Below are 23,873 nucleotides of genomic sequence, written 5' to 3' on the forward strand. Positions count from 1 at the left end.
GTTACTTTTTAAATTATTGGTAGAAAAACAAAGGTAAAAACAAAAGGTAAGGGTTATATAAACCATAACATTATTAAGAGCATCTCCAGAAAAAATAAAAGTTTCAAGTATAAATAAGTCTCTAGAGGATATAAAAGTTTCAAGTATTAAACACATCATTAAATAAGTATGACTTCAATAATTTTTTTAATGTTGTGATGTCTTTTTCTGTTCTAATATATTGTGGTAAGGCGTTCCACCATTGAGGCCCCATAACTGTGAACATATCTGATCTTCGTGTTCCAATAATTTTTAGAGAGGGTACTGAAAGAAGATTTTGTCCTGAAGAACGGAGTGGACGTTGGGTATTATGTGGGGTTAAGTATCTGAGTATAAAAGAAGGTTCGTTTGCTGCTAATGTTTTAAAAATAAGTAGTATTATTTTGAAAGAGATTCTATGACTGATTGGTAGCCAGTGTGCATCTATTAGTAAAGGTGTAACGTGGTCATACTTTTTTGCATTATATATCAGTTTGATGGACGTATTTTGTATTAGTTGTAATCTCCTTTTTTCTTTTTGGGTAATATTGAGGAGAAGGGCGTTACAGTAATCGAGTTTTGATATTACTAACGAATGTATAAGAATCTTAATTGAAGTTAGGCTAAGAAATTTTGCAATTGAGCGGATAAGTCGTAATTTATAGAAACAGTTTTTTACTATAAGAGAGATATGTTCATGGTAAATCATTTTGTCATCAATTATTACTCCGAGAATTTTGACTGAGGAAACTAAGTTGAGAGGGGTATTATTAAGAATAAAAGGGTTTGACAGAGTCAAACCGTTTTTCCAAGCCACCCTCCAATCTTCAGGTACTACAAACGATTTTAGTGACATGTTACAGATCACCAACAGCAGGTCAGCAATTTCATTTTTGAGTTCTTTTAATACCCTGGGATGTATACCATCCGGTCCTGGCAATTTATCACTTTTTAACTTGTCAGTTTGGCTGAGTACATCTTCCAGATTCATTGAGATTTCTTTCAGTTCTTCCACATTATCACCCTTGAAAACCATTTCCGGTTCAGGTAGATCTTTTACATCTTCTTCTGTAAAGACTGAAGCAAATAATTAATTCAGTCTTTCCACTATGGCCTTATCCTCCCTGAGTGCCCCTTTCGCTCCTTGATCATCCAATGGTCCCACAGATTCCCTCTGATGTACCTAAAAAAATTGCTATGAGTGTTTGCCTCTTTTGCAAGTTTCTCTTCATATTCTTTCATAGCTGTCTTTATCAACGCTTTGCATCTAACTTGCCAGTGCTTGTGTTTCTTCTTATTTTCTTTATTCAGATCTTATTTTCATTCTTTAAAAGAAGTTTTTTTTGGCTCTGATAGCCTCTTTCACTTCACCTTTTAACCATGTCGGCTCTCGTTTCCTCTTCTTTCTATCTTTGCTGATATGTGGTATACATCTGGCTTCCACGATGGTATTTTTTGATTTTAAAATTTTGACAGTGCAATTCAACTACCGTATTTGCCGGCGTATAAGACGACTGGGCGTATAAGACGACCCCCCAACTTTTAGTTAAAATATAGAGTTTTGTTATATACTCGCCGTATAAGACTACCCCTTCTTCCGCACACCTTCTCTACCGCCCCGGGTGCAGCACAGCCGGCCAGGTCCCCTTACTTTTGTGGCACTTCCCCGACCGACCGACAACAGCCCCGGTCCGACAAACCTCCCTGCCCTTAACCGCGAATCTAAATTACCTTCTTACAGCTGCTGTAAGAAGGTAATTTAGATTCGCGGCTACAGGGCAGGGAGGATTGTCGGACCCGGGCTGTTATCGGTCGGTCGGGGAAGTGCCACAAAAGTAAGGGGACCTGGCCGGCTGTGCTGCAACCGGGGCGGGGCGGCCGCCCCTCTCTCTTGGTACCGCGAGGCTACTCTCCTTCTCCTTATCTGCCCTGCCTGCAGCACAGAGCCGAACGGAAGTCTTCCCGACGTCAGCGATGACGTCGGAGGGAGGGAGGGCTTTGTTTAAGCTTTGTTTAAGCCCTCCCTCCCCTCCGACGTCAGCGCTGACGTCGGGAAGACTTCCGTTCGGCTCTGTGCTGCAAGCAGAGAAGGTAGGGAGAAGAAGAGCCGCGTACATCCAGAAGACTGAGCATCCAGCCCCGCAGGAGCCCCGCGACCCTCGGAGGCATCCCCATGGGATCCCCGCGACCCTAGGGGCGTCCCCGTGCAGCTCTCTAATGTAAAGTAAGGGCATGTAAACAGTACCCGGCGTATAAGACGACCCCCGACTTTGGGGAGGATTTTAAGGTACTGAAAAGTCGTCTTATACGCCGGCAAATACGGTATATTAAACATGAGCATTATACATAATGCACTTAAAGTACACAAAATTAATACATTACCAATCCTTTTCTCTCTCCCTTTCTCACATAACTATTACACTGCATATGCATATATTATTGCAATATTATAGATAAATACTTTTAGCAATCCCAAATACCTTCCCCTCCTCTTCCCCATCCCCCTTGGATGTGTAAGGAATCTGTAAAAAGGGAGATACCTGACATTCATTGCAATTCAACATATGCAGTCAATGGGCTCCACACTTTATTGAATATCATACTAGACCCCAAACACTCCGCATTCATTCTCTCATATTTATACGTGGAACAAATATTTGCCCACCAAAATGTGTAATTCAGTCTGTCATAACTCTTCCAGTTATGTGTAATCATCTGGATGGCTATTCCGGTCATAATCAAGAAGAGCCGGCTTTTATATCTATCTAAAAAATGCTTAATATGCAATATTGTACCACAAATTATGGCTTTGTAGGTTAACGGGATTGATGACTCAAGAATAATATTTATTTGTCCCCAAATTGACTTCCAGAAATTAAGTATCATTGGACAATAATACAACAGATGATCCAAGGTCCCTATATCAATATGACAATGCCAGCATCTATTAGACTTATAACTATCTACCTTATTCAAACGAACTGGGGTCCAAAAAAATCCTATGTAATAAGAATAACCAAGTTTGTCTCATAGATGCTGACGCTGTATATCGTAATCTCCAAGTCCAAATTCGTGGCCATCGAGATACAGAAATTCTTTGGTTTTTTGTTCAAAGTTTCTGAAATTAATTTATACTACCTGGTGGCCTGATGTTCTAACAAATCTGTCTGGTAGCATAGGATCTGCAAGCTATAATAAGTTTTTAAATTATTCCACCCAACACCCCCCCCCCATAAAAATAACTCATGGACAGCTTGAGTGCCTTTAGGCAGACCCACAATCCCTTTACCCCCCCCCCCCCCACACACACACACACTAACTCCAATCAATATTTCCTTCTTCCCTTTCTCTAAACCTAAACTAAAATAAATCCTTGCAACTTAAAGGAATCCTAGGTATTGACTATTCTTCAATTTCCCACCTTGAATATTCTAAAATATAACAATAAATTTTTTATCAGTTCATATCCTAAATGAATAAGACTATTCAGAAGACTCCTATAATTAATCAAACAATTCCCAATATAATGAATTGACTATTGACATTCTATTTAATAATAAAGTAAAGAAAATTAACCTCCAAAATGATGACCTTGACCCTAAGAAAATCATAATTATCCCCTATATTTTGCCCTCTTCCCGAACATATCTTATAACTGAATTTATACCTAAATTACATAGTATCAGTGAACATTCATCCTTATAATAATACTATCATACTAGTCCTCCCACATTCCTATTAAATATATTAGAATTTATTTTTCCCCAATTTTCTTTTTTATTTTATTTTTCCCCTTCCTTCTCGTCCCTTTCCTTCTTCTCCCACTTCCCTCTTTCTCAACCATATCATAACCGAAATTGTTACCCCCATTAACTCATCTAATATAATAAAACGGTAAGCCGAGCATGCGCACTTCCTATGTGTGCGTCCATTTTCCGTGAGCTGTAGCAACCCATAGGAAGTGCGCATGCGCGGCTTATGGTCTGGCCTCACGCGAGGCAAGACAAGTGTGCATGCGCGCCCTTCCCTGCTCTCCACCTGCGGAGCGGTGGCTGCCGGCCGCTAGCACCCCCTGCCCTCTCCGTCACCTCCCGGCTCCAGCGGCGTAGGCAGCACTATAAACACGCTGCTTCGCGCCCTTCTCTGCCGATTTCCTCTGCCGCGTCTCTGATGTCATCATCGGAGACAGATGCGGCAGAGGAAATCGCCAGTAGAAGGCCGCGAAGCAGCGTGTTTAAAGTGCTGCCTACGCGGCTGGAGCCCTGAGGTTTGTCGGCGGTGGGAGGGTCAGGAGCAGGCCGGATCGACAACGGCAGTAAAAGAAGGGGGAGGGGCCGAACGGAGCAGGGAAGAGAAGGGAAGAGAAGGGAAAGGGGGAGTGGGGGAAAATTCTGCTACTGCTTCTACACAGGAAAGGGGGGGGATAGGAGGGAAATGCTGTTGCTGCTGCATAGGGAAGTGGGATGGAAATGCTGCTGCACAGGGAAATGGGGAAAAATGACAGACAGACAGCGGGAGGGAGGGAGACAGAAAGAAAGAAAGACACAGGGGCAGGGAGAGGGACAGAAAGACAGACAGAGAAAGGGGGCCAGAGAGAGAGTCAGCGGGAGAGGGAAAGGGGGCTGCTTTAGGGGGAGGGGTGTGCTTGGGGCAAATAGCTTTGCTCTGGGGGGGGAAGACAGAAGGGGCCATGGAGAGACAGGGAGAGGGATAGGGAGCTGCTTTGGGGGGAGGGGTGTGCTGGGGGGAGACAGAAGGGGCCATGGAGAGATAGGGAAAGGAGGCTGCTTTGGGGGGAGGTGTGCTGGGGACAGACAGCTTTGCTCTGGGGGGGAAGACAGAGAGGGCCATGGAGAGACATTTGGGGGGAGGTGGGTGCTGGGGGCAGACAGTTTTGCTCAGAGGGGGAGGGGGAGACAGAAGGATACAGACAGCGGCCAAGGAGAGAGAGATAAAGAAACACAGACATACAAACACATCTATTCTAGCACCCGTTAATGTAACGGGCTTAAAGACTAGTACTTATATAAAGCAATTACACAATAACAGTAAGAAAATTCAGGCAGTAACATTTGTTGTAAACCAGGATGGTGATATAATACTTGTACCCTCATCACACTTCCCTATAACCGAAAAGACCATGGATTTAAATCTGTATCCCTTTCGTTACCTATTACAAATCAATTCAAATCGTCGGTAAACATTCTTTAAAATATCCAGGAGGATACTGCTGAAAACACTTTTGGACAGTATACATGCAGCAGTTTTCCCCAACTTTGTGCACACCAATCGTAACACCACCTTTGGTATCCTCAAGGGTCTCTTCCATCAAATATCACATATATTCAGCCAGAAAGCAGGCCATAGTGTTAGTAAAAAGCGGAGCCACCAGTGCCACCAAGGCAGAACAAGAATGCAGCTTTAAGCATCCATGCACCATGGAGGGGAAACTGAAGGACCCAAAAAGGGGGCCAGTGCCTTCCTTCCAGCTTTTCCAGCACAGCACTTCGACTAATAAGGTCTCTTTACAAAGGCTAATGAGCTCTCGTGACCGCTATATTACCGCTGAGAAGCAGCAGGAAGAAGACCGAGATCAGCGATCCGCTGGAGACTGGCAGTGAGAGAACCATCCAGTTTCCAGTTTCCCAGCCACCGAAGACAAAAACAAACAACAACAACAAAAATACAAAAACCAAACAAATCTTTTAGTAGAGCAGCAAGGGAATACTTGAAGGGTCCTGTGTAGTGTTTGGTAAAGCTTCTCCCCTGCTCTGACTCGTTAATTTTGCAAAGTTGGATCTGAACCAGTGAGTCACTGAGCGCATGCTGCCATTTAAGAGTCCCTTTCTTCAATGCTGTTAGTTTTGCCACTTATCCAGGCTGTGTTTTTCCTTCTTTTCTTTTCCTTTTTTTCCTTTCCTCTTTGTTTGGAACACAACACATGCAGGCTCACTTCCTAGAAGGCTCTGAGGCGGAAGTTAAAACATGCAGATCAGAGACGGGGGACTCCTCCACATCCACAATCTTTATGTCACTTCATGTTCTAAACTGAATAGAACTCTATGCGATGCACACTCCTCTGTCAAATTCCAAAGTCCATCCATTGCACTTGAATCTTCTCCTCGAGTCTTAACAATCAGTGTTCCACTTTAACTGTCTTCTACACGAATCAGTATTGACTACTGACCAATCCAATCCAAGTCTTGTATCTCATATTTAAATGAAGATCGTAGGAAGGAACAGGGAAGGCAGTTGTAAAATTTCAAATTCCCTCCCATTCTATTATTAACTATCTTTTTTAAACTATTTTGTAAAACATATTTTTAAAAGAATTCCAGCACTAAATAGTACAATTAGTTGATATCATATGACCTTTAATTTCTTCTGTTCAGGTCAGAGACCCTCCATCTTTCCCAGTTTAATCTTTACTCCATTCTTTACTCCTGTTGCTTAATAAAATCCATTAAATCTTTAGGATTTTCATAATTGGTGGTTTTATTATGAATGGTAACCCGCATCACTGCAGGATAGAAAAGACCGTACTTTGCCCCTAAAAGCCTTAGCTGTGGTCACATATTAAGAAACTCCTTTCTAACAACTGCAATGTATCTCTCAAAATCAGGCAAGATGGAAATTTTATTGACCTTCCATTTAAGAGGTCTTATTTGTTTGACTGCCGTTAGAATTTGCAGCGTTCGCTGATGCCTTAGCAGTATGACTATTATAGATCTGGGTCCTACCTGTTTGGTGGATCTGAAGGTAGGCAAACGGTGGACCCTTTCAATTTCAAAAGGGGAAGAAAAAGTAAGAGACAATGCTCCAGGTAAAAATTCCTCCAGGAACTTAATAATATTATTTCCTTCCACCCCTTCTGGAATCCCTAAAATACAAAAATTATTTTTCCTAGAATAATTATCTGCTGCCTCCAATTCTTTCTCCAGTCTCTTTAATGTTTTCCTATCTGCTGCTCTTAGAATGTTGTCATCTTCAACTGCCACAATTCTTTGTTCAAGCTGATCTTTCCTTGAGGAACAGATGGTTAATTTCTGTGACAGGTTTAATACTTCAGCTTGAATAGAGTCCAGCCTCTTAGTATTCCCCTGAACAACAACTAGTATTTTTTCCAGCTTTTCCATGATTGGATCCATACTTTCTTCAGCCTCACATGGTAAAGGCACAGTTGAAGATGTTATGAGATCTTTCTTAAGCTTCTTCGCGTTTGCAGTAGTGGCAGATTCCAAGGTAATCTGTTTTCTTGAAGCCATAATCCAAGGTGACACTTATATATCACCTTGAAAAAAAAGGGTTTAGAAGTTTATTCTAAAGCTTTAAAGAGTGCAGGGAGAGGAGAGCACTGATTATGCTTCCACTCTTATCAGGGCCAAGCTCTGGACTTCACGACGGTATTTTTAAATAACATCCATGCCTGTTTTACAGTCCTAACCTTTGCAACGGATCCTTTTAACTTCTCTTGAACCATTTTCTTCCTTTTATTACAAGCGCCCATTTGAAAATTAAACACCCTACAGTAGATATCTTTTGTGATGTTACTCCCTGTATCAGCTCAAATTTGATCATGTTATGATCACTGTTTCCCAGTGGACCAAACTTTATCTTGCATTCTACTAAGGACCATATCTAAAATAGCACCCCCTCTTGTCAGTTCCCGGACCACTTGCTCCAAGAAGTAGTCATTTATGACATCTATGAATTTTACCTCCCTAGCACTCCTCGATGTAACATTTAATCAGTCAATGTTGGGGTAATTGAAATTACCCATTATTATAGTGTTGCCACAAGAATGGTCACTGTAAGGTCAGCATGAATTGACTCAATGTCATAATAACCTGAAACACCATTGTAACTCCTCCAACACCGTTGTCGACATCTTTGATGTCGATGATAGCGATGTCCTGTCGAGGCTGATTGAAAAATTACCCATGGCATCTGCCGCACTCATCAAAAATCCCGTGAATAGGCAGGACATTGACAGAGAGACCACCTCAACCAAAATTAAATCCAAGGCTGAGGCAAGCAAAGAGGACCTGCCAACCGAACGACCGTGAGGGAAAAGTGAGGCGAAGAAAAGAAAAAAGACCCTCATTTTTTTTTCATACAAAAAGAAAACGAGAGAAAGTAGATAATAGACTAAAAAAATTAAAATAAAATACACATGAGCAGGAAGGCAAAAGACAAAAATGAAGGAACGTTTGAAAACACGACTTCTTAGCTCCACGGAAAACTAAGAACTGAGGAGCCGCACGCCTATGTTGGAAAGTCACTTGCACATGCTTGGTGCGCTCAGTCGCAAACTTTCTAAAGTTGTTAAAGTGCTGGTGCACTTTTGCAGCTTTCTGTACCGGGGCTTCATGGATGACATCACCCATATGTGAGAATATGCTGTCTGCTTGTCCTGGAATAAGAAATGGCTTTGAAAATTGGCAGCCTATGTATCTATTCAGTAAGGGGAAAAAGCTACCCATTAAGAAAGCTGCATGAAAATCTCTGCAGATGTACTCATACACATACGGATTACTTCTCCTACATCAAATGATGTTCAGTGTTTAGATTTCTGTTCTAGATATTTTTTTAGGCTCTGTTTTGTCAGAACTACTGTTAAAGTATCAAATATATGTTCAGATACTTTTGTATGTAAATCCAAAAGTATTACCTTTTCTTGTATTATTATTATTATTTTTTTTTTCATAAAGAGAATGAAGAAAGATTTTATGCAGTTTCCAGAGTGGGAAAAATACATTTAATACACATTCTGACAGTGGAAAGTACTAATACTAGAAAAGATCAGCCAGATGGTTCTCATCTGTATGCTATGATTCGCTATTTAGCTTACATTATTAAACTCAGAAACTCTTTTTTAAATCTTAACTATTACAGCATGCCTCAGAGCAGATTTGGCCATGCAGAATCCTGCATACAGTAGGGTTTCTGACCTTGGCACATCATCAACCCTCAAAACAATGGTCACTGCTATACGGACAGAAAATTCAACCAACATTTCTTTTTTACTGGCAACATTTGGCACTTGTCACCAATGGCTTCTTGTGTTTTTAGTAAGCAGTTTCATATGCTGTGGTTACAAGGCCTTTGTTTCCTCATTTACTGATGACTTAACATCAAGTTTATGCTCATATTGCGCAAAAATAAAAAGAAAATAAGGTATAAAATAAAATCCTAAGAAGCAGTTTGTATTTGTAACAAGGGAAGAAACACATAACTAGAAAGGAGAAAATATACCTGATCGATCTTCATTTTGTGAATCACATCTTCTGCAGAGTTCCGGAATGGTCTTTAGGGAAGTTACTGAATACTAGAGAAGATAATGACAAAGTATACATAAAAACTATGAACTCAACTGCAATCACATCAAGAAAAATATTAGGCAATCAAAGTTGCAGTTGTGTTATACCAGAAGAATTACACATAGGGCTCCTTTTACTAAGGTGTGCTATGCTTTTTAGCGCGGGCTAACCACAAGCTAAACGCTGACGCATGCATGTTAGTCTATGGATGCGTTATCATTTAGCGTATTTGTTGATTTAGCTCACGCTAAACGCTTAGCACACCTTAATAAAACAGGGAGTAAGGAATACTGGGATATAATACACCTAGAATATGGGGCTCATAATCGAAAGAGAAAAACTTCCAAAAACCGGCCTAAGTCGGCACTTGGACGATCATAAATGAAAGACGTCCAAGTGCCGATAATCAAAACGGGTTTTGGGCATGTTTACACACGACTCAGGCCTTCCCAGTGCCGCTGAATGACCAGAGATAAACGGGGCATATCAGGAGGAGTGTCGAGGGTGGGATTTGGGCGGGACGTGGGTCATGCTTGACTTAGTCGTACTGAATGTATAACCAAAAGTTTTACAACACAGCCTAGACGGAGCTTGAATGTTGTGACTTAGGCCATTTAAAACATGGTCTACCGTATTTTCACGCATATAACGCGCGCGTTATACGCGTTTTTACCTACCGCGCATACCCCTCGCGCGTTATATGCGTGAGCGCGGTATACAAAAGTTTTAAAACATAGTTCCCACCCCGCCTGACGCCCGATTCACCCCCCCCAGCAGGACCGCTCGCACCCCCACCCCGAACGACCGCTCGCACGCGCTCCCACCCGCACCCGCCTCCACGATCGGAGCAAGAGGGAGCCCAAGCCCTCTTGCCCGGCCGACTCCCCGACGTCCGATACATCTCCCCCCCGGCAGGACCACTCGCACCCCCACCCCGAAGGACCGCCGACTTCCCGACAATATCGGGCCAGAGGGGAGCCCAAACCCTCCTGGCCACGGCGACCCCCTAACCCCACCCCGTACTACATTACGGGCAGGGGGGATCCCAGGCCCTCCTGCCCTCGATGCAAACCCCCCTCCCCCCCAATGACCGCCCCCCCCAAGAACCTCCGACCGCCCCCCAGCCGACCCGCGATCCCCCTGGCGACCCCCACGACCCCCCCACCCCCTTCCCCGTACCTTTGGTAGTTGGCCGGACAGACGGGAGCCAAACCCGCCTGTCCGGCAGGCAGCCAACGAAGGAATGAGGCCGGATTGGCCCATCCATCCTAAAGCTCCGCCTACTGGTGGGGCCTAAGGCGCGTGGGCCAATCAGAATAGGCCCTGAAGCCTTAGGTCCCACCTGGGGGCGCGGCCTGAGGCACATGGGCCCAACCCGACCATGTGCCTCAGGCCGCGCCCCCCAGGTGGGACCTAAGGCTCCAGGGCCTATTCTGATTGGCCCACGCGCCTTAGGCCCCACCAGTAGGCGGAGCTTTAGGATGGATGGGCCAATCCGGCCTCATTCCTTCGTTGGATGCCTGCCGGACAGGCGGGTTTAGCTCCCGTCTGTCCGGCCAACTACCAAAGGTACGGGGAAGGGGGGTGGGGGGGTCGTGGGGGTCGCCAGGGGGGTCGCGGGTCGGCTGGTGGGGCGGTCGGAGGTTCTTGGGGGGGCGGTCGTTGGGGGGGGGGGGGGTTTGCGTCGAGGGCAGGAGGGCCTGGGATCCCTCCTGCCCGTAATGTAGTGCGGGGTGGGGTTAGGGGGTCGCCGTGGCCAGGAGGGTTTGGGCTCCCTTCTGGCCCAACTACCAAAGGTACGGGGAAGGGGGGTGGGGGGGTCGTGGGGGTCGCCAGGGGGGTCGCGGGTCGGCTGGGGGGCGGTCGGAGGTTCTTGGGGGGGGCGGTCGTTGGGGGGAGGGGGGTTTGCGTCGAGGGCAGGAGGGCCTGGGATCCCTCCTGCCCGTAATGTAGTGCGGGGTGGGGTTAGGGGGTCGCCGTGGCCAGGAGGATTTGGGCTCCCTCCTGGCCCGATATTGTTGGGGAGTCGGCGGTCCTTCGGGGGGAGGGATGTATCAGACGTCGGGGGGGGGGGCATCAGGCTTTCAGGATGGGGACAGACCTTCAAGGGGGGACAGTGCACGGAAGTCAGGGGGGGTGAACGGAGAGTAGGGACAGCGCACGGAAAGTCAGGGCGGGCGAAAGGAGCGTCGGGCAGCATGCGCGGTATACCCGTGAGCGCGGTATACCAAAGTTTTTGTACATATCATCGTGATTTCTGCGCGCTATACCCGTGTGCGCGTTTTATACGGGTGCACGTTATTTGCGTGAAAATACGGTAAGTCACAAAAAACTATATAAAGTGACCAGATAAGCATTGCAAACACATAGTACAGACCCCCACACACTACCCCAGTGATGACCGACCCCCCCACCATAAAAATCGTAATCACAACTTTAAATATCTGCCGCCAGAACATCAGCATCTAGCAGCCTGCCATAGGAAAGCCTAGTAGAGCTGCACAGAGGCGGCTTAAGTCGTCTTGGGGGTGGATTAGGGACCCATGGTGAGGAGGACCAAGGCCCATAAGCCACTGTAATCACTGCATCCATGGTGAAACATGTGCACTCCCCCAAAAAAACCCCAAACACCTTTGTACTGCCATATAAGTGGTTCCTGCAGCCATAAGGGCTATTGGGGTTGTATACAGGTGGGTATAGTACGTCTTGGGGGTGTTTTGGGGGTCTCACCATGACCCATAAGGGAGCTGTAGTGAGATGTTTATGGGGCACCCTTTTTGTGAAGTTCACAAACAGTGCCCTGTAAGGTACCCCACTATTCAGGTGACATGTCTGGGTGTCCAGTCCATCACTTTGCTGACTCCTCCCATGTCCAACAGGACTTATTCTAGGCATTTTTGACTTGGACGAATATTTGGACGAAATTGTGGTATAAAGATGGATGATCAGACGGCTGGACGTATAGTTAGACGATTTTTGAAAAAAATAAAAATTTGGATGCATTTTTCATTAACCCCCTCCCCCCATAAATACTACAATGAATGAGGTAGACTCAAAATCAGCAAATTGAAACTTAATAATAGGACTACCATGAAACAGTTTCAATAATATACTTATTAACAGAACTGAAATTTAAATAGCAGCGATGTAATATGTCAGCATAATACTTATGAAACACCTAATAAGCACACATTAGAACATTCAAGATACTGAAGGGAATAGACTTAGTAGATAAAGACAAATTGTTCACCCTCTCCAAGGTAGGGAGAACGAGAGGGCACTCTCTAAAGTTAAAAGGGGATAGATTCTGTACAAACGTAAGGCAGTTCTTCTTCACCCAGAGAGTGGTGGAAAACTGGAACGCTCTTCCAGAGGCTGTTATAGGGGAAAACACCCTCCAGGGATTCAAGACAGTTAGACAAGTTCCTGCTGAACCAGAACGTACGCAGGTAGGGCTGGTCTCAGTTAGGGTCTTTGAACTAGGGGCCGCGGCGAAAGCGGACTGCTGGGCACGATGGACCACTGGTCTGACCCAGCAGCGGCAATTCTTATGTTCTTATGATAGATAATACTTTTCTACAAAAAATCTACAAGAATGACAAATGAGATAACAAATAATTACTCAAAATTGTTGTCATATCGTGGTCACTGAAAGGCATTCCATTTATAACTCTGTTACACAAACAATAAGGGAGAGATAAAAGTCTCAGACTAATGTAGCAGCACTTCTGAATCAATGATTTCTGGCTGCTTTCAATCATATCATAGGCATAAAAAAACTCCCACCTTATCAAACAAGGTTTAACCCTTTCAGGACCATAAGGATCGTAGGCCAATTTTTGTGGTTTTGATGACATTTTTATGGTAAAAAGGGCTTGCAGATGCCAAAAAATTGATTTTTTTTGTGAAATATCATTATTTTTATTTAAAAAATCAAACTTCTGGCTTATGGACAGTGTGGCAAGTGAATCTTCTCGTCAATCTGGCAACGACGCTAATGAATGAATGTCGGAACCAGTTTGTTTACATAAAGGCAGTATCATATGGAATCCGTACATATCAAATTTAGAACTGTAGACTATCCCAATCAAAATTTATAGGATTTTAAAGTTATGGGACAAATATGTCCCTTGGTCCTGAAAGGGTTAAAAATGAAAAAACAAACAAACATTTGTCATGGAACCTTGTTTCACCAATGCTCTTGGCTGCTTCAGAGGTTAATATCAAACATATTTAAGCGTGCACAAGTCCACTTCAAATGGCAGCCAGAACAGTGAGACACCAAACTCTGCCGGCATTAATATAATCCACACTTCCAGTTTCTCAATGTCACATCCTTACCTGACAGAACTCAAAACACAAAATAAAAAAAAAACTGCAAATAAATTTCAAATTCAAAAATACCCACTCTTTCAGAAAAAAAGGATGCCCCTCAATTCTCTGGTTCAGTCCCTATGGCCATATAGTTCTCAACATGAAAATCCACCTCTGCTCAATCTGGTGAAACTTTCTTCTTACATCACCCCGCCGCTGGAATGGAACCACAGAATACAACACATTGCATTTTAAATTCTTAAAGTTATGATGTTGTCGAGCCAGTGCTGGCATAACATATCCACATCTCTCCCATGATCAGTATTGTAGCTGTGTTCAAAGAGGTGCGTTTTTAATGGGCGGGAGGTTTGCCCTATATAGTAAAATTGACAAGGGCAGATCAAAATATAAACCACATACACCGAAATGCAAGTGGTATATCATTTCAAAATTACTGTCCGTTGCAAAGAGACTTTAACATCCTGCCTTTCCATCCCACTCCACATCTTTCACCTTTAAAGTGCCCTCTCATTCCTCGATAAGGTTCTGTCCACACATCAGATTTGTACAACTGATCTTTTAGATTGAAGTCTCTACTGTAAGCAAGGATACAGTCTATATCTTTAAAACCTTGACATACTTGAATCATCTTCCAGTATTTCTTAATACTCTTGCCAATATCATTACTTTCCCTGGATTGATTTGTGTACTGTAACAACTGATCTTTCAAATTGCACAAAGATCTCTTCTCTACCTTTTTAATAACCAACTTGGGGTTATCCGGCCGCCATTTGAAGTAGACTTCTGCATGATGAAATATGTTTGATATTATCTCCTGAAGCAGCCAAGAGCATTGGCGAAACAAGGTTCCTTTTTGGGAGTATGTGAGATGGCAAATGTGAAGGAAACCTGTTGCTGAAAGACAGATGCTGGAGTAAAGTCCCATTTTCTTTTTTTTTTGGTTTAAAATGTTTTTATTATGAAGGAGCATACCGACAAACAATCAAACAATGGAAATACAACCGAGCAATAATCAGGTACAAGGTGCAAGGTACAAAGTACAATGTGAGAAAAAAGTCCCATTTTCAAGATAAGTTTCTTTGTGTGTATCTGAATGGTGTTCGAAAGTTTTATTTATGCCTATGATATGATTGAAAATAGCCAAAAGTGATTGATTCTGAAGTGCTGTTATGTTAGTTTGAGGCTTTTTCTCCTCATATTGTTTGTGTAAGAAGGTTATAAATGAATGCCTTTCAGTGACCATGATATAACAACAATTTTTGAGTAGCTAATGCTTTTCTACAATACAGCTTAACATATGAGGGCTGTTCAAAAAGTATCAGACCTTTATTCATAAAAAATACTCATATTCAGATACAACAATTTTATACTAATCTCCTTCAAAGTAGTCCCCTTGGGTTGCCACACACTTCTTCCAACAGTTCTGCCACTGTTGGAAGCAGCGCTGAACGCCTCTTTTGAGATTGCTCGCAATTGGTCCGTCGCATTCTGCATGATGTCTTCTCTTGAATGAAATCTGGTCCCTTTCAGGGGCATTTTAAGTTTGGGGAAAAGCCAGAAGTCACACAGAGCCATGTCAGGAGAGTAGGGAGCCTGAGGAATCACAGGTGTGTTGTGTTTGGCCAGGAAACTCTGTATCAAATGTCAAGAATGGGCAGGTGCATTATTGTAATGGAGCTGCCAATTGCCTGCTGCCCACAGGTCTGAATGTTTGCGTTTCACAGTGTTACGAAGGAGACGCAGAACCTCTTGGTAGTACCCTTGGTGATGGTTGTGCCGTGTGGTGCATACTCCTGATGAACCACGCCACTGGAGTCAAAGAAGACGGTCACCATGACTTTGACATTGCTGCGGACCTGCCTTGGTTTTTTGGGTCTTGGGGATGTTGAATGTTTCCATTGTGATGACATCAACTTGGTTTCTGGGTCATACCCATAAACCCAGGACTCATCACCAGTGATCACTGTGCTGAGGAAGTTGGGATCAAGCATGTCCTGTGCAATCTCCAAACGGAGTTGCTTATGCTCGATCGTTAGAAGCTTTAGCATGAACTTTGCTGAAATTTTTCTGAAGCCCAAATCCTCAGTCACAATGGAATGAACAGATTCAACGCTGATGCTCGCCTAGTCTGCAAGTTCTCTGATTGTGATTCAATGATCCTGCATCACCAGGGTCCTCACTTGGTCAATGACGATATCTTTTCTGGATGTTGAGGGCCTACCAGAATGTGCTTCACTCTCCACTGATGTGCGGCCATCTCTGAAGCAGTTGAACCACTCCTTTATCTGTGTAGTGCTCATTGCTTCATCCCCAAAGGCCTATTGAATCTTGCGGATCGTTTCCATTTGGGACTTGCAAAGCTTTACAGAAAATTTAATGCAGTAGTGTTGTTCAACTTTTCTGTCATTTTGTCAAAAATGAAAATCGGACGATGCTCACTTACACTTCCTTACTCATCGGCGGTCTGCCGGTGACTGACAGCTTCTGTAGGCAGGAAAAAATTCAAGCATGCGCATTAGGATCGCCTACATACGTGCACCAAAGCACGCCTCCATAGCTTTATTTGTTTACGCAAGTTAATTAAGGTATGATACTTTTTGAACAATCCTCGTATAACTGAGGGGCCAAATGCAGATATTAAATGGGGACAAGATGGGTCATACAGAATCCAATGGGATAAACAGATGGGTGGCTAACCTCAAAAAATGTTGTTTATGCAGTTAAATAAGATATAAGGAACTAATCTAAGTTACAGTGTATGTAGCAAGCTAATCCAGGTGCAGAATGAGTTTATAGTCAGTCACCCTATTTATGAAAAGCTTGGGAAAAGAGTTAGGTTTTCACTTGCTTCCTGAAGTTGAGGTAGTCTCGAATTAGATGCAGCCCCTCTGGAAGTAAATTCCAGAGCATGAGGGATACTCTTGAGAAGGCTCACTGGTGGGTACAGATAGTGATGCTCCTTGAGAGGACCTCAGAGGTCTCAGAGGTGTGTAGAGGGCTAGCTTATTCTTTATGTACCGTATTTTCACGTAGATAATGCGCACACGGGTATAGCGCGCGGGAAACACAAATTTATGTAAAGAAATTTTTATATACCGCGCTCACGGGTATACCGCGCATGCCGCCCCGACTCTCCTCTGGCTGCCCCGACTCTCCTCTGGCTGCCCCGACTATCCTTTCACCCGCCCCGACTTTCCATTCACTGCCCCGACTCTCCTCTGGCCACCCCGACTCTACTTTCGGCCACCCCGACTCTCCTCTCCCCTTGAAGTCCTGTCCCCACCCTGAAAGCCTGAAGCCCCCCCCCGACGCCCGATTCATCATCCGGAAGGACCGCTCGCTCCCCCACCGCTCGCACTCCCACCCCGATGGACTGCTCGCACTCCCACCCGAAGAACCGCTCGAAACCCCCACAGCCTCCCCCCCTCCCCCATGGAGAAGCTGTCTACCTTGTTTCCAGATTCCAGTGAGCCCAGCTGCTTCCTCTGCCGGCGGTCCTGCCCCTTCTCTGAGCCCTGCGCTACACTGCTTCCTCTTCCGGTGGTCCCGCCCTTTCTCTGATGTCAGAGAAAGGGCGGGACCGCCGGAAGAGGAAGCAGCGCAGCAGGGCTCAGAGAAGGGGCAGGACCGCCGGCAGAGGAAGCAGCTGGGCTCACTGGAATCCGGAAACAAGGTAGACAGCTTCTCCATGGGGGAGGGGGGGGAGGCTGTGGGGGTGCGAGCGGTTCTTCGGGTGGGAGTGCGAGCGGTCCATCGGGGTGGTAGTGCGAGCGGTGGGGGTGCGAGCGGTCCTTCCGGATGATGAATCGGGCGTCGGGCGGGATGGGAACTATGTAAAAATTTTTATATACCGCGTTCACGCGTATACCGCTCAAGGTTATGCACGGTTTGTAAAAACACGTATAACGCGCGCGTTATATGCGTGAAAATACGGTAATCTTGCTCATTTTGTCTGAGGACTTTGAAAAACAAACAGAGTTTTAAATTTAGCCCTGTAAGGTACAGTGCAGGTTTTGCAGGAAAGGTATAATGTGGTCATGCTGCAATACAAGCATTTATTTTTTTCTCTCCCATAACCTAAGCATGCTCACAAGAAAACCTCCTCTCAGTATGAAACAATGTGCAGACTTATCCAGTATGCATGATTAACAATTTTCAGAAAGCTGAATTACACAGGTAAAATACCTTCTGTTTCTAATTACTTTGAAAATTGCCCTCATGAAGCAGTATGTGTTCCTGGAGATGATACCTTATGATATATAAGACTGCAAAGTTTTTAGAAGTCTGAGCATGAGGAGCCACGAGATGAGGAAAGCAAGCTTAAAGTCCCAAAACTGTGCATGGTAATGTGTTTTTACCAGAGCTATTCCAAGGAGTGCATCTTAGGTCATTATAAAGTACTCCTAGATTTATATTTATTTGTGAGTACTTTATTCAAGTACAGTTTTTAAAAAAAATTAATTGGGAATATATTTCCATTCCTTACCCTGAGCAGACTCTTTTGAAGGTCTAGGCACAAGCCAGTCATCTAGATATGGAAATATGTCATGTCTATTCTTGGAAAGAAGCATGGATACTTACTATCAATGGCTTTTCCCCATAGGAGGTGGCAAAATGGGGCATGATTTTACAACACACTTAAATGGAAGAAGTCTAAAAAGACATCTATTTTATAAGGGCTACACAGGTGTCAATGTGCCTTTTATAAAATAGGCACCTAGAATCAACACCAATAGCCTGTAAATACAATACACAAAAATTCACTCCTGCTCCAAGGCAGGTATAAATCATATACTCTATGTATGTATTTGTGCATTTTACAAAATACGCATGCACATTGCAACTCTATCACTGCTCCATCCAGACTATGTCCCCTGAAATGCATATTTGCAGCGTACATATGAACAGACTTATATCATATGTAGTTTCATAAAAGGCTTTATGCATAAAAAATCCTTTATAAAGGTTCCCTCCATGCAGACTAGCTGTTTATTGACCTTGTTGATTGCACTCAAGTGCTTTATAGTGTAATTTAGTCACATGCTCCTTTTCACTATTTTTTTTTAAAGACTGACCCTGCATGCAGCCTGGCTGTCAGAACTATGATATGAGAGGAGTTGCTCTGGAAAGTCAAATCTGTGCAGGGTGACTTTTAAAACAGAGGGGCACACTGATACTAACAGTCTATTATTTTAAAACAGTATATTTCAAATTTGGGGTCACGACCTGACACTGGGTCATGATACGCCACCCACTAGGTTATGGTCCTGTTCCCATCTCTGTACTGGCTCTTCTCTAGTGGTTTGGAGAAAGCTCAGTATGTGGCAGTATTCCAGTGTCAATTGAGGGCTCTGAAAGGTTCTCATGAAGTTTGTGTCATGCGATACCCATGCTGCCTTGCTGTTCTTCTGAGGATTGCCAAGAAGCATAGCAGTATGAAGAAGTACAGAGATATACGTCTACAGGAACATTACAGACAGAAAGAGAGTGAGTATTTCAAAGGGAATAAGTTATCAAACTGTATTAGGGCCTTATATCATGTTATTTGCTCCTTATTGAAATTTATGTATTTATTTTAGGTATTTATATACTGCCTATCAAAGTTATCTAAGTGGTTTACAATCAGGTACTCAATCATTTTCCCTATCTATCCTGATGGGCTCACAATCTATCTATTTAAAGGGCTCTAATGCAGCATGTCTTGCCTTAACATGGTGATTTTAGGTCACTGTGGGTTACATAATGATAATAATCATAATACAAGACATGCAAATGAGCTCATAAGAACATAACATAAGAACATAAGCAGTGCCTCCGCCGGGTCAGACCATAGGTCCATCCTGCCCAGCAGTCCGCTCCCGCGGCGGCCCAAACAGGTCACGACCTGTCTGAATCACCAGAAGGGGCCCCCTTGCCACCTTGGTTTCCCATTGAGTCCTATCTTCCCATCGAAGTCCTAACCCTCCGGTCTTGCACATACACGACCTGGTTGGGTTTCTATACTTATTACCTGGTTAGCTTTCTATACCTGTGTTACATCCCAGCACCTCTCTCAGTATCCCAAGATCCCTTTATCCCTCAGGAATCCGTCCAATCCCTGTTTGAATCCTTGTACCGTACTCTGCCTGATCACTTCCTCCGGTAGCGCATTCCAAGTGTCCACGACCCTTTGTGTGAAAAAAAACTTCCTTGCATTTGTTTTGAACCTATCTCCCTTCAGTTTCTCCGAATGCCCCCTCGTACCTGTTGTCCCCTTCAGCCTGAAGAATCTGTCCCTATCCACCCTCTCTATGCCCCTCATGATCTTGAAGGTCTCTATCATATCTCCCCTGAGCCTCCTTTTTTCCAGAGAGAAGAGCCCCAGCCTATCCAACCTCTCGGTGTATGGGCAGTGTTCCAGCCCTCTTACCAGTTTCGTTGCTTTTGGACTTTCTCAAGTACTGCCATGTCCTTCTTGAGGTACGGCAACCAATATTGAACGCAGTATTCCAGATGTGGACGCACCATCGCTCGATACAATGGCATGATGACTTCCCGCGTCCTGGTTGTTATGCCCCTCTTTATGATGCCCAGTATCCTGTTGGCTTTTTTCGAGGCTGCTGCGCACTGTGCAGATGGCTTCAGTGATGCATCCACCAGCACACCCAAGTCTCTCTCAAGACTGCTGTCTCCCAACAATGCCCCCCCCCCAATTTGTAGTTGAACAACGGGTTCTTTTTCCCTATACGCATGACCTTGCATTTTTCCACGTTAAAGCGCATTTGCCATTTGTTTGCCCAGTCTTCCAGCTTGTCCAGGTCCCTTTGCAGGTCCTCACACTCCTCCCTGGAGCTAACTCTGCCGCACAGTTTGGTATCGTCTGCAAATTTTATAACCTCGCACTTTGCCTCCTTTTCCAGGTCATTGATAAATATGTTGAACAGTAACGGCCCCAGCACCGATCCCTGTGGCACACCGCTCGTGACTCCCCGCCAGTCAGAATATTGTCCCTTTACTCCGACCCTCTGTAGTCTACCCGACAACCAGTGCTCGATCCATTTGTGCACATCCCCTCCCACCCCGTGGTTCCACAGCTTCCTAAGCAGCCTTTCATGTGGCACCTTGTCGAAAGCCTTTTGAAAATCGAGGTAAATGATGTCTATAGGTTCCCCATTGTCCACCCGACTGCTTATTCCCTCAAAGAAGTACAGAAGGTTTGTTAAGCATGACCTTCCCTTACAGAATCCATGCTGGCTTGTTCTCAGTAGGCCATTTCTCTCGATGTGCTCGCAAATACCGTCCTTGATCATAGCTTCCACCATCTTCCCTATAATTGAAGTCAGGCTCACCGGCCTGTAGTTCCCGGGGTCACCCTTTGATCCCTTCTTGAAGATAGGTGTGACATTCGCCAATTTCCAGTCCTCTGGTACCTCTCCAGTTTTCAAGGATAGGTTACAAACATGCTGGATTATGCCCGCTATTTCTTGTCTTAGTTCCTTCAGAACCCTTGGGTGGTTCCCGTCTGGGCCCGGCGATTTGCCGCATTTTAACCTGTCTATCTGTTTGAGGACATCCTCCTTACTTACCTCTATGTGTTCCAATTTTTCAGCCTGTTCCCCACTCATGAGCTCCTCTGAGTCCGGTATATTAGATGTGTCTTCTCTCGTGAAAACCGACGAGAAGAACGTGTTCAACCCCTCAGCTACCTCTTTATCCTCCTTAATCACTCCCTTCCTATCCCCATCATCCAACGGCCCCACCTCCTCTCTCGCTGGTCGCTTCCCCTTTACGTAACTGAAGAATGCTTTGAAGTTTTTCGCCTCCCTGGCCAGCCCCTCTTCGTATTTCCCTTTTGCTTTTCTAACCTCTCGGTGGCATTTCTTTTGGAATTTCCTGGGCGCCTGGTGATTTTCCTCCGTTGGGTCCTTTTTCCATCTCCGGAAGGATACTTTTTTGTCATTTATTGCCCTCTTTACTTCTGTTGAGATCCAAACAGGGTCCTTTGACCGCTTGTTCTTGCCGCCTTTCCTGAAACATTCTTTGTGCTTCCTGCAGGGTGTCCCTGAATAGGGTCCAGGCGCTTCCTATAGTCTCCATCCTAAGGATGTTTCTGAGCTTCCTCCCCACCATTTCCCTCATAGCAACATAGTTCCCTTTCCTGAAGTTGAGCGCAGTTGTTGCGGTCCTCCTTACTGTGGGTGTCCCCCTTTCTAATGTGAATCTGATCGCATTGTGGTCACTGTTGCCTAGTGGTCCTCCCACTTCTACCCCTCTTGCAGGCCCCCCTAATCCGTTTAGGATGAGGTCAAGAGTAGCACTCCCTCGCGTCGGTTCCCTGACTAGTTGCTCCATGAAGCAGTCCCTCACAGCTTCTACAAATCCTGTTTCCTTAGTGCAGTTGGAGTGACCCGTACTCCAGTCAATCCCCGGGTAGTTGAAGTCCCCCATCACTGTTACACTTCCAGTCCTGCATTCTTGTCTCAGTTCAGTTTCCAAGTCGTGTCCGACTCCTTCCGGCGTACCAGGTGGGCGATAGTACAGCCCCAGTTTTATGCCTGCACCCTTGTTTCCCGGCAATTTGACCCATAGCGATTCCAGCCCCTCTGCCTTCTTTGCCATATCCATCCCGACCGAGTAGATAGAGTCCTTTATATATAGTGCTATGCCTCCCCCCTTCTTGTGGGTCCAGTCCTTCCTGTAGAGCTTGTACCCCGGCAGCACCACATCCCATTGATTCTCCTCTGTCCACCATGTTTCTGTAATTCCAATTATATCCAGGTCCTCCCCCTTGGCCACGACCTCTAGTTCACCCATCTTGGCCATGAGGCTTCTTGCATTTGCGTATAAGCACCGCAGGTCCCATCGTTTTTCCTCCACCTCTGTATTTACCTGGGCCGCCTCCCCTTGAATTTCGGGCAGTTCTCCTGTTCCCTGTGCTTCTGCTTTGCCCTCAGCCTTTACCCTTTATAATTATGTAAAAATTATAACACACTTGTGGTATGCACTGAAAGCTTGATTCTCTTTAGGACGCCGATCTCATGTCAATCACGCGTCGACGTGTCAAAGATAATTGCGCTGACTAGATGCCTTAAATGTAGGCCAGCATTTTGCAGGTCCACATTTAAGGCATCTGTCTCAGGCCTACAGAGACACGTAGGGACGCTTAAGCACACCCGGGTGAAACCATGCCCACACCCTGCCTTGGGCGTGCTCAAGTGTCCCTATGCATCCCTAGGATGCCCTAGGCATCCTTCCTCAAACAATTTTAAAAAAAATGTGCATCCCTATTGACCGTCAGATGGTGGTAGGTAGGACGCCTACCGCTGCCTGCAATTGGGATGCGCGTTTCGAGAATGAAGTCCTGAGTGCACATTACAAGTTATATTATAGTTATAAAATGATGGTAAAATAACCCCAGCTAAGGGGTTATTTTAGCATGCCATGAGTATCAGGCCTCAAAAGCTGTGGCCTGATGTTTACCGTTCTGATCTCTATGGCTCCCCCCAATCCATGAACAAGTTCCTGATGCAGACCTCCTTGAAGCAGAGCCCCTCTGAACAAGACCTGCTTATTTGCTGCCCTCCGAAGTATAGTTCACCCATTTGATCAAGCCCCTCATCCTCATGGCCATACCATAACTCTCTGGTGGTCAAAGGGGTCCCTGGGCAGAAATAATCCCTAGTCACTCGTGCCCTCCTGGCACTGTCCCTCAAAATGGCTCCCCTAGCAGTAGTCTTATACAACTACCACTAGGGAACAAATCTGTATAAATTGTAGTCTAGAACATTAGGTAAGAATTTAGGATGAGTACGGAGGACCACCTTGTCATGATGGAATACTGTGAAAGGTGGGTCTACAATAGAGAGTTGCGCGGGGACAGAAATCCCACCCATCCCCACCAGGATCCTCTCCGTCCCCACCCGTCCCCGTCAGGATCCTCTCCGTCCCCACCCATCCCCGCAAGGAATTACCTCCATCCTCACCCATAAAAAGCAGCAATTACTTCTGACAGGATCATCAATTCCACAGTTTTTTTTTGTGTTTGCGCTGCTGTTTTTCTTGTGGAATCTCTCTAGTGGAACCCTTTTTTTGTTTTCTGTTCAGGTAATTAACTTATAAACTCCCTCTTTTACTAAGGCTGACGTGTCCATTATATTATATAGATGAACCCTGATTTAAAAGCCTTCCATCCCTTTGGGAGTCCCGTTGGCTAGAGGGGGG

The 23,873-nt window shown here is 44.9% G+C and overlaps 1 protein-coding gene across 6 annotated transcripts in view; it reads right to left on the reverse strand.

Annotated features, from left to right (window-relative positions):
• Window positions 1–23,873, reverse strand: part of SNCAIP (synuclein alpha interacting protein) — a 230,953-nt gene that overhangs the window by 99,567 nt on the left and 107,513 nt on the right. For all 6 annotated transcript variants that reach the window (XM_033929018.1, XM_033929012.1, XM_033929013.1 and 3 more), the window contains one exon: window positions 9,274–9,346. In XM_033929018.1, coding sequence (XP_033784909.1) covers window positions 9,274–9,346 — 73 coding nt within the window. The remainder of the gene's footprint in view (window positions 1–9,273; window positions 9,347–23,873) is intronic.

Source organism: Geotrypetes seraphini, chromosome 1 (assembly GCF_902459505.1).
Source record: "Geotrypetes seraphini chromosome 1, aGeoSer1.1, whole genome shotgun sequence".
NCBI classification, from domain to species: domain Eukaryota; kingdom Metazoa; phylum Chordata; class Amphibia; order Gymnophiona; family Dermophiidae; genus Geotrypetes; species Geotrypetes seraphini.